The sequence below is a fragment of the Etheostoma cragini genome, chromosome 5 (genome assembly GCF_013103735.1).
Source record: "Etheostoma cragini isolate CJK2018 chromosome 5, CSU_Ecrag_1.0, whole genome shotgun sequence".
Classification (NCBI taxonomy): Eukaryota; Metazoa; Chordata; class Actinopteri; order Perciformes; family Percidae; genus Etheostoma; species Etheostoma cragini.
Genome location: NC_048411.1, coordinates 23,582,694 through 23,593,851, shown reverse-complemented (window position 1 = coordinate 23,593,851; position 11,158 = coordinate 23,582,694). Strand labels below are relative to the sequence as shown.

Sequence of the window (11,158 nt, the reverse complement as noted above, 5' to 3'; positions counted from 1 at the left end):
TGGCGCAGGGGGCTTGGCTAGGGGCGAGGCAAAGGATATGTAGTGAAGTGTGATTGGTGGTTCGGTCAAGAGGAATGGGGAAACAATGCTACCTTCATGCTCCTCGGATAATCCTATCTTTAACCGCCTATGGGATTCTCTCACAGGGACACTGTTGATTTTTTTGTTTTTGTTTTATATCATAACAGCATAAACTGAACTGCCAAAGAAGATGTAGGCCTAGTTAAAATTCTTCAGCAGTAAAAAAAAACGGCAATGTCATGCCTTAGGTACTTACAATTATTTTCATTGTCAATTACCAATCATCAATTTAAAAAAATATTTTCTCACCATGAACTTGATTTGTTCTGACTTAATTATTTGCATTTGTTTACATTAATATAGTGTCCCCTTTGGGCTGGGGTTGGTGTCAGAAAGTGAAAGAGAACATGTATATTTTGTACTTTCATTTTTATCAGTCTTGATAAATACAAACACATCATTCTCTCTGTTAATGTGCACTACAATGTTATCACAACACTCTTGATGGCACTTGAATGCAGCATTGCTTTTCTGGGGAAATGGTTAGCAGCAGGTAGCTGGTGCTTCGTTTGCACCATAGTTTATTTGCGGCAACAGAAGAGTTTTGAACTGTCCCGACAGGGAATATTGGATCGGGAATTTCTCAGAAGCGTAGATGAAAATGTCAACATTTTTTACGGTATAAAGATGTAAAACTTTAGTGCATGATAAGGGCTTATATTGGATATGTAACGTTCATGTTATAGTTTCTATCTAACCTAGCTAGCTAACGTTAGCCGCAAGCCTAGGACAGTGCACTGGCAGCTTGTGCTAAATGTAAACTTTTAGTTTTGTAGCTAACGTAAAATTACAAAAAAATCTACCATAGAATACGCAATATGTATGGGACATGAATAAACTAAGAACATGTCAGTGAAAGCCTCATGCAAACTTTAATGGAAGTTTGCTTTTAAGCATCCATTGATACCCGAACGATGTTAACGTTAAGCTGGACAGTCTCAAGCAAATCCGTGCTCATTTTATGATAAGGTAGCTAACGTATATACCAAATTGACTAATCTGCTGTCTACAGCATACCTAATGGCTTAACCGCGAACTTATTTTTTAAGTAATTAACGCATTTTTAAAACTAAAAAGTTAAGTTTATTAGCTATTCGCGATGGCAAGTGCCTTGGCGGCGAAAATGGGATTTACCTCGTTATTTAGAAAACAAGCCAGGAACTTCAACGTCAGGATCTGCACAATGGAGTCAGACATGGAGTTCAGCTGCGAGGTGTGTAACGTTATGTGTGTTTCAAAAACAGAGCATCATTTATTTTAACTTTACGTCGAGGTTTTCCTGACCACAGCACCAAGTGCATCTAAGTTCTCTTACTGACTGGGTTACCAATTGGCATGCATTGTAATGCAACAATGCCGTGTTCATGCTTAACCACATTGTTGTCTGTAATGACTAAACTCGCGTGTAGTTACCCTAGGTAACAGGGACTGGGACGTAGTCGCTCATATCAAATGAGAGTTTCACTTACCGACACTAGATGGCAGCAAGCAACTATGAACAAACGCAATTGGTATAATGGGCCTATTCTACATAGACCATATCTGTTATAATGTATCTCTGTCTTATGCTGCAATGGAGTCATGAACATCTTAGTCAACGGCAAAGCTCAATGCAGCATGGGACTTGCTGCAATGCTGACGCTCTGTGAACCACCCTGCAGTGTGCAGTAAAAAACACACTTTACGCTGGTTTCAATATGTATTTTTGGCCTTCTGGTTTAGCATATGATTTAGTTGATGATATATCAGAAGTAACAGGCATCAAAATGACTTGCAGACACCACCTCTGTATTTAAAGGGGAGGCACCCCACCAACGTTTGCAGTTGGTAATTACACAGAGCAGCAGCATGTTAGTTGCAGATTTCTATTTTTTGTGCTGGGGTGATAATTGTATCAATTATGGATTTTGTAAATAGCATTTACCGGGAATTGGTTATGTAGACTAAATGTTCATTCCTCTTGCATAGAATTCTTTGATTGTCCTTACTAGTTGCCATTCCTGCTGCATGGTAAAGGTGATTTCCTCATTTCTATCCGTTTTTAACCCAACAGTTTTCCTCATGTTAACCTTGAATGCACTTGACAGAAGCTTGGTATGAAAGCAGTCATAATTGGATATGGACACCTGGTATGCCTGCTTCGTTGGCTCCCTGCTTTCAACCACAGACTGACGTTTTAATGGAAATGCTAGTATGCCTTGATTCAGTAGACACAGCATCATATGAATGGCTGCTGATAGTCAAACTTGTAAAGAATTAAGTGCTTCTTTTTTCTCTGTTTAGCTCTAACAGACTGACTGTTTTTTGTATGCAGCGGGATAAATAAATTAAACAATTAAAAGTCTTTTCAGCTTTTCTCTTCTGAGAAAATTGGATCGATTAAAACAGTTTGTATTTTAGGTCAAGTGGAAAGGAAAAGACCTTTTTGACTTTGTGTGCCGGACTCTGGGACTGAGGGAGACATGGTTTTTTGGGCTCCAGTATAACATCAAGGACACAGTTGCTTGGCTGAAAATGGAAAAGAGGGTAAGTGCTTATGATGTGATACTGGTCCTGTAACAGCCATGAGCCATATAAACATTTATGATTAAGACGTAGCAAGCATGACGAGGGAATGCATGGCGGCCACCAAATGTAAATATTGATTTCTTTGGTTCAATGTCATAGGTCCTGGATCAGGAGGTACCAAAGGAGGAACCAATCACCCTTTACTTTCTGGCCAAGTTTTACCCTGAAAATGCTGAGGAGGAGCTAGTGCAAGATATCACACAACATCTTTTCTTCCTACAGGTAACTATATATAATATACAAGATATTCATGTATTGAGAGTTTTGTTTTCACCATTTTATGGTTAATCAGATTCAAATCTATTCTTATAATACTCTGGATTTGTCCTTTTATATACTTATCTTGTCGTCGTCCTATCGATTTCATTTGTGCCTATCATGCCATGAAGGCCTTAAGAGTAGGTTCTTTGTACGCTTATGTTGACTGACACATTCTCTTCTTTCTCTGCTGCTGTCTAAGTTGAAATTGCTGCGGGCTTACAGGTAAACCTGAAATCCAACGTGTCTCTCAAGAATCTGTGGATTACTGTCTAGTGGCTGGCTAGTGGGCGGACACTTTATTTTCTTCAAAAACCTCTCTTTCCTTGATCGTAATCTTCCCAGATGGGTGCTGTGTTCAAGACTTCAAGAGAAAAGAATTCTTAGAAATGGTGGATCTTGGATCTTTCTGAGAAACTAGAAGGGTTGAAATAAATGCTTTTAAAATAGTTGTGTGAGATTTTTTACATAAATGCCTTCAAAAGGCTCTGTAAATTTAGGATTATTCAAATATAACCATTGCAAACTATTTGGCTGATGCGCTATATACGTATATCTGCGTCTTCCTTCCTACTCTGATCGGGTGCCAACAGGGGGCACGCGTCCACAGAGTTTCTGACAAGTTGTTGAGCAGAGCACTCTGTAATATACTTTTTCCATTGTCCCTGTCTGATTGTGTGCAGCCATGTGGAATCAATGCACAACATATTACTGCTGCCCTTTCTCTCCACTTAATACTCTCCGGGGAATTCCAGTGCAGCCTGCCACATCGTTCTCCTCGCAAGAAATGAGATTTGTAACTGTGTTCCGATCATCCAATGCCATAGCCACATTTATCAATTAGGCTTTAAGGGTTTAGTTATTGGCCCAGTAAATGACATATTCTCATGGGATGCTCATCCTTCATAGCCCTCATAGCCCATTGTGCTGGTTTAGTTATATGGTTTAAGACAGCAGTGTGCTTGTGTTCCTCAACATTTAAATAGAGGCACTTATCTACTTAAGGCATATAAAAAAGTCTCTCTGTGTCCTTAATCCGTTTAGTGGTAGGTTGAAGCAATTTATTTATTTCAGAGGGAACCCTTGTAAAAAAAAAAAAAAAAAAAAAAAAAAAAGCTGACAAATTACTCAACGGTTAAAGCGGTGCACAGCTACAAGGGGAGAAGAATACAAATGCTTAGTGCCTTGCATCGCCTGTCGCCTTATTACTTTACTCTCATTAATTCCCATAAAGCCTGGAGCAGGCCTCTGTTCAGATAGTGTCACAGGCATGACAGCTGGATTAGTGCTTATCAGAAATGATCACCGACCCGGAAAACCAACAAACAAGCACACACACACACACACACACACTTCCCTCACACACACTTTAGACCACTTACACAAACAGACACATGCACATCTTCGTCACATCGGCCTGCAATCTCAGCAACAACATGGTCTCATTTGTAAACAAATTTCATAAGAAGAGAAGACAGCATGACTGGCTTTGCAAATGATGAGGTTTAACGCATTAAATTGCCCACTACGGCTGAAGCACGTTTGCACCATCTAACCTTGCAGTCCGGCTTTGTGCTCTATACGTAGTTTTGCAAGTTTGTGATTCAGTTAGTTTGACAGGTGACCGAGCTTGGGTAGTGGCATCTTGCGAGTTGTAGCACTTTCATCTGTTGGGAGCTTGTTAAAAGGGATTGTCCTCATTTAAAAATTCTTGTTATTACTGGGATCCGTAAAAGTCAACACCACTCCTTCAATAAGCCATAAACTGGAGACCTAAACCTTGACTGTGTCACTCTTACTGACTGGAGGGTATTTACACACATATAATCAGCTATCTAGTCTCTGTGGGGGCACAGACAAAAGCATGAATTATAAAAACGGGCGGCACTCTCTAATTATGATTTGGTGCTTTTCATGAATTCACGCATTTCTGTCACGTTATACCCTCCTGACTAGCAAGCAGATATTCTTGAAGCAGCTTAATGATCATATGAAATAATGTTGGCTTAGGTAAATAGTTTCCAGTGCCTAATAGGTCCCCATGTGGCTATGATACTTAAGTCTTAACATATTTATTTGGCACAGTTTGTACTGTTTTCAGACCTCTCTAAAATGAGCAACTCCCAGTGTACTGTAGCAGTGGTAGCTGGAACTTTTTTGAATTCAGTTTGCAGCACATTATAACTAGATTTTTGGTTCAAAACACAGTTTTAGCTGTATACGGTTCCTGTATTTTTTTGGAATTAAGGGAATAAACTATTGGCTGTCATAAGCACATTTGTCAGAAAGTTGTGTTTCACCCTGCATTGACATTCTTCTCTCCAAGGTATCAAGTTTTTTTCATTGTGTTTGAGTCAAGTACAATCAGCTGTCAATCTTATACAGGTCCTTCATCTCACAGGAATCAGTGTTTTTCTTCTTGTGGAAATCTTTTTTTTTTTAAAGGTTATTTTTTGGGGCTTTTCCGCCCTTTATGGATAAGACTGTAAGGTGAGAAAAGGGAAAACATGCAGGTAATTGTCACAGGTCGGCTTTAAACCCTGGACGAGGCATAAACCTCTATTTTTACGTGCACCTGCTCTATCCACTGATCCAACCTGTCCACACGTGGAAATCACTTTAAAGGAGATGTAAGACTCAAACTGAAGACAAAGAACATATGTCCAATTCACATCAGGCTGTAGATGGTGGTTTTTTCTTTCAAAACCCGACCACCGAAATGGCACAGAAGACACATACGCTGCATGGTTACTTCCTGAAAGATGTTTGTGTTAGGTGGAATAAAGGGGGCTTTTGTTATTCAGGAGGATAGATGCATCGCAACATTACCGGTGCTAATGTCTCAACACTGATCTAATTTGATAACTCCTCAGGTAAAGAAGAAGATCCTCGAGGAGGAGATTCACTGTCCACCTGAGGCCTCTGTGCTGCTGGCCTCCTACGCCGTCCATGCCAAGGTTAGTGCTCTTTTTGGAACTGAAGATCTTATCCTCAGCTATTTTCCAGCCCAGATCAGTACCCACATCCATTCATCTTCTTCAACATCATCGTCTTTAAAGTTTATTTATCTTTTCTTAAAGATTTTCATGACGACTTCTTCTCCTCCTTGACCATATTTTATTTTAAATTATTGGTCTGATTTGGTGCTAACAGCTGTGGATAATTTATTAACTGTGCCAATGGTTTTAAAGAAAAGCAGGGTAGACCCAGCAATATTTGGTCAGGTTTTCATGTCCATGGCTCTATAGTGGCACAGAGAAGCCACTATAGAGAACACGGAGACATCAGATTAAACCTTATTCTGGATCTAAGCATCACATCATCATTTAAATTGGTTAAGTTAAAAGGCGTTAGTAGTGATTGGGGGAATGTTACGTCTGTAACCGTCCTCGCCTGGTTTACCCTCCTTACATCTTGGGTTGTGATTTCATTCTGGCTGTAAATGACTAAACTGTATATCTAAAAAGTCTCTAGTAACCTGTAGTGCCTTAAATGTTGTTCATTTGGTAAGACAATACTTTCATTTGTTTTTTCATCATCTGAAAAAAGTATACTGCACCTCTTTCTCTCTTATGAAGTCAGAGAGACTGCAAGTTTATTGACTATTGTGATCTCATCTGGTTTTCCCAAAAAAAGACATACATCTGCCATAATCGATCCAGAACTCTGCTGTATGAGAATAAGAAATAGAGAAGCACACATTACACCTACACTGCCTTTGCCTTTTTCTAAATTCTATGAAGTGCTACAGGGCCTTAAATAAAATGCTTTTAATGTAAAGCCCAGGACACCAGGTGCTCTGGAAGTAGCCTTTTAGTAACTAAAATGCACAACAATCCACTTTGCTAAAGTAGCGCATTCTTGTTGGCACAGCCTTCCAGCAGATCTGCAGGTAGCAGAAAATGTTGAATAAATAAAATCGCCACAGTCATATTTAGTTTAAGTGACAATACGGTAGCTACTTCAGAGATGCAGCCAAATAATGGAGAGTGTTCAGTTTGGTGCCCTCAGGATTACATCTACATTGCATTCTTGCTACTGATGAAGTTATGATCTCCATTGGCTGTAACAAACAGTGTACAGCCAATGGAAGTAGAGATGAGGGTAAGCACAAGTTGAAGGACGTGGTATTCTTCTGCAAAATTGTGAATCCCTCCCGTTGGGTTTGGAGCAAGTGGCTGACCCAGTCTTCAAAAATAAGAGTAAGATGGCACATGAGATGAAAAGACAGAATGTTGCTACATCTGCAGTTGTGAATGCTCATACAAAAGGTTAAGATTGGCCTGCAGGTGTATTAACCACTTTGGTATAGCTGAAAACCAATGTAAATGGATAGTTAGTAGTGTTGTTGATGAATTCAGGTCCCAATCTTGACATTTTATTGCAAATAATTTGAATTATCGATAGTGTGTTAAAATATGCATAGTTGCTTGCAAATGGTTGAAATCTGGCTATTGCAATTGAATTTTTCTTTGCTGGGTGACATTTAGAGTGCTGGCTTTCTTCACCAGACAACCAATCCCCCCCTCCACGCTCCTCAAAAACCAACGTCTCCCGACAAAACGACAAACCTCTGGTGCTAAACAATGAAGCTGAAGTGCAAAAATCTGTCTTTCATTGAGTGCCCCCTTGAGGCTGGCTCTAAAAGGGAGTCAATCCCCAAAGACTACCATGTCACAAATGCCCAACTTTACAGCAGAATTAAACATATTTTTAAACAAGACCAGGGGAGAAGAGCCAAAACTGTAGGCTTCATTTGGCCCGCCTCAACTCTGTTCACGCTCCACCTCTTTGCCCATTTTTGGTTTAGCCAACGTCAGGCACTGCTAAGCTGGCAACTGCTTCATTTTGACTCTTCATAAGCTAAAACTATAGGGTTTATTTACACTTGAAGCAGTAAGCATACTTTATGAGCATTATAAACTGCAATATCCTCTATGAATGTTCACTGTTTAAAATGTCTAATTGATTTGTTGGTTGAGGATCAAACAGCAAGTTACCTGAAGTCTATGGAAATCAGTTCACAGGAGAAAGCTCCCTTACAGTAATAAACCTCCAGCAATCTCAGCGGTTTTGGTTGAAGGATCCCATCTCTCTGAAATTGTCAAGAAGAGACAGGGAGAGGGAGGTGAAACTTTTTGACAGGCGGACAGGGTCTAGTGAGACTAGAGCTCCACCTCAAAGGTTTGGCCAAAAGCCCTCAAAGACTTGCCTTTCCCATGCCAATTTAACAGGCCTCGGTTACACGAAACTGTGTGGATCGAGAAAAATCAGCAAAGCTAATTTTGAACTTGGGACTCTCTACTGTCAGCACTTCAGGCTGGAAACAGCAAAAAATACGGGGTCACAATCTGTTTTCATTTAATCAGCAGTCCACTTTGATCAGAGACAATGTGAGTGTATTGGCGTTGTAAAGGGGAGACAGGTACTTGTTTAGCAGTGCAGCTGCTGAGAAGTTTTTTGGCAGAGTTTCCCTTCTCTTTTTCTCATCATGTGTTGTTTTTTTGCAGCACCACTGTGTAGCCCGTGATATTGTCTAAATCACACAGTAAAAGTAATTGTGAATTATATCTTTGTTCAGGCATGCACAGTCACGCACAAAGTGTTTTTGTGCAATCAGTTTCCAGTTGGAGCAAGAAGTGGCATATAATTCATAACAAACGCAGTAGGAAGCCAGAAAAAATGCCATTACCTTGTATAACTTACAGAGTGGGCATGAATAGAGTGGATAATAAGAGTAAGAAACACTGAAAAAACAAAAGAGGGAGAGAAAGGCCCTTTTGATAATGTGTAAAAAAAGTTCTAAGTTCTAAGTCATCTGATATAAAAAAAAAAAAAAAAAAAAAACATTTTTGACCGGATATTTGTATGCTCTGTGAGCATATATTTTGGCCTCGGTGGGTCTGCAGAGGTTTCAGTGCCTCCTGCTTTCTTCAGAGTGGGTGTAGTGCGTCAAGGAGGTGTTGACAGGGAATTTCAAGAAACATGCAAAGGTAGTCACTCTGGCATAGCGGTCGACTACGGGAGTAAGGTCGGCTCCCACAGCCAAATTGCCACTGAGGACGTGGAGCTGCGTGTCCAGCCGAGTGGGGAAGGACATGACAGACTAATAGGAATAAATGACACTGCTAAGAATCACTGTGTTTACAACAATACTTATACCAAACTTAATATTTGAAAGTTGCAGCATTTAGGCTCCAGTATGTTTGCTCTGTAAACGTACACCTCAAAGCATATATACAAGATATAGTCCAAACATTGTGTAAACAGCAAAAAGCTCAACAGAGGTTGCACTGTTGAGTTTCAATCTGGATCACACAAGAGGTTAATGCTCACGGAATATTTCATCTTTGCCTACTTGAGATTATGTCAGCGGAAAATTGCACTTTAAAATGTAACTGTTGTTCTTTTTTTTCTGTTCAATTCAATGTTCAGCTTGTTTGCAGCAAAGTTTGAAATTATTTCTTTTATTTGTTTTCAATTCAAAAACAACGAGTTGTATTTTTGCAGAATACTGAAAGCAGCAGAAATGCAGAACTGAAAAGCTATATTGCGAAATTTTAACTAATGACATAAAAACCTTCGGAGTGTACACATGAAACAAGCCTTCCATGACCGCCATCTCCCCACCAAACACACACACACACACACACACACACAGACACACATACACACACACACACACACACACACACACATATGCACAAAAAAGAGAAAAGAATAGAATAAGGAACCTGAAAGAAAGAAACCTGTATTTTCTCACTATTGGACTGTAAATGGATTTTCTTCTAAGTGACCGGGCTGTGTGAGAAATCACTGTGTGCTGCTGTTGATAATTGTTGAGAAATATGTTTTGACACATACTGTCCTATGAGAATTGTTTGTTTGGGGTTGTTGGAAATCATTGGAAGTAATCTAAAAGCTTCTCAGAGCACTGTCACTGTCAAAATGCCTTAGATGAAAGGCCCAGTTGGTGCCTTAATACCTCCATAAGTTTTTAGATCATCAATTATGTAGCAGTTACAAACAAACAGGTGAGGAACTGAGGGAGTAGAAACTGCAAGGATTGGAACCTTGAGGGAAAGAAGCAAATTAAATGGCCCTCGGTTCTCCACTGTTTCAGGATTTGCAGCCTGTGTGTTGAGCTTATTAATTTCAGGTCTGTAAAGTACTGTTTTTAGACTGAAGGGCAGAAAAATAAAATCCGATTAAACCTCATAATAATAAAAGTAATAATAATATAAACACAACATAGAATGAGTTGGTTATTTAGAACCACAAAAGTGGTCAAATGCTTCATATTTATTGTGTGCAAATGATCAAAAGTCACCCATTATAAACAGCAATCAATGCAGTCTCTTTCCATTTTTCTGAGCCAGTGTATTTGTGGTGTATATTTTTCTCACCTACAGGTGATTGCAATGACACTTGAGAAACAGCAGAAGGTTTTTTAGCTATCTGAAACCTCAGGGGTAATGTTGTATCTTGGTGTCAGGCTCACAATCAAATACAGAGCAAGTCTTTCGAAGACTACCTATTTTCAATCAAGGTATAGCCAAAAGTTCAAAGGTTATAGAAGGAGAAATCCATGAGACGAGGTATCATTTTTTGGTGTCAGCCCCTCAAAGTCAATGACAAAGGCTTTTTCTAATACCCATTATTTTGAACAAGTGTTCAAAAGTCAATTTGCTTTCGCTCTTGAGCACTTTTAGAGGGTGCCCTTTTGAAGAAATTAGATTTTCACAGTAATACTACATTTGTCTGTCTAATGTTGACACAATTTTGACTCTTGAATACCCCAGTGAGTTCTGTGGAAAAAAGCAAAAGTGTTATAAATGTATAAAGATTGGCTATCTCAATGAAACAAATCATTTTAACAACTCAATAATAGCTAACAATAGTCACAATGCCAAAGAAAGCAATGCACAGAGCATAGCATACAGCAATGCAGACCTTGTTAACCTAGATTCATAAATCTACAGTCATAGACTACTATTTAAAAAAAGTAGCTGCATGTATAATTCATATCCTTTCAACAGTTTTACAGAAGCCCTAAGGAAATCCCCCACTGCCACTCAGTCATGCCTAATCCATCCATATCTCTTCTCAAACATGCATGTTATAATTTTTTATCCCGGCTCTGTGATGATAAGAGATCCCTCTCGGTTCTCTCGGAGATACAGTGGGTACGGAAAGTATTCAGACCCCTTTAAATTTTTCACTCTTTGTTTCATTGCAGCCATTTTCCAAA

General features: G+C 39.4%; 1 protein-coding gene across 2 annotated transcripts in view; it reads left to right on the top strand.

The window, feature by feature from the left end:
- The first annotated feature begins 573 nt into the window (after positions 1 to 573).
- nf2a (neurofibromin 2a (merlin)) overlaps positions 574 to 11,158 on the top strand; it is a 26,196-nt gene continuing 15,611 nt past the window's right edge. For both annotated transcript variants that reach the window (XM_034872830.1, XM_034872829.1), the window contains exons 1-4: positions 574 to 1,294; positions 2,482 to 2,607; positions 2,749 to 2,871; positions 5,781 to 5,864. In XM_034872830.1, the coding sequence (XP_034728721.1) occupies positions 1,181 to 1,294; positions 2,482 to 2,607; positions 2,749 to 2,871; positions 5,781 to 5,864 (447 nt within the window). In that variant the 5' untranslated portion in view covers positions 574 to 1,180. The remainder of the gene's footprint in view (positions 1,295 to 2,481; positions 2,608 to 2,748; positions 2,872 to 5,780; positions 5,865 to 11,158) is intronic.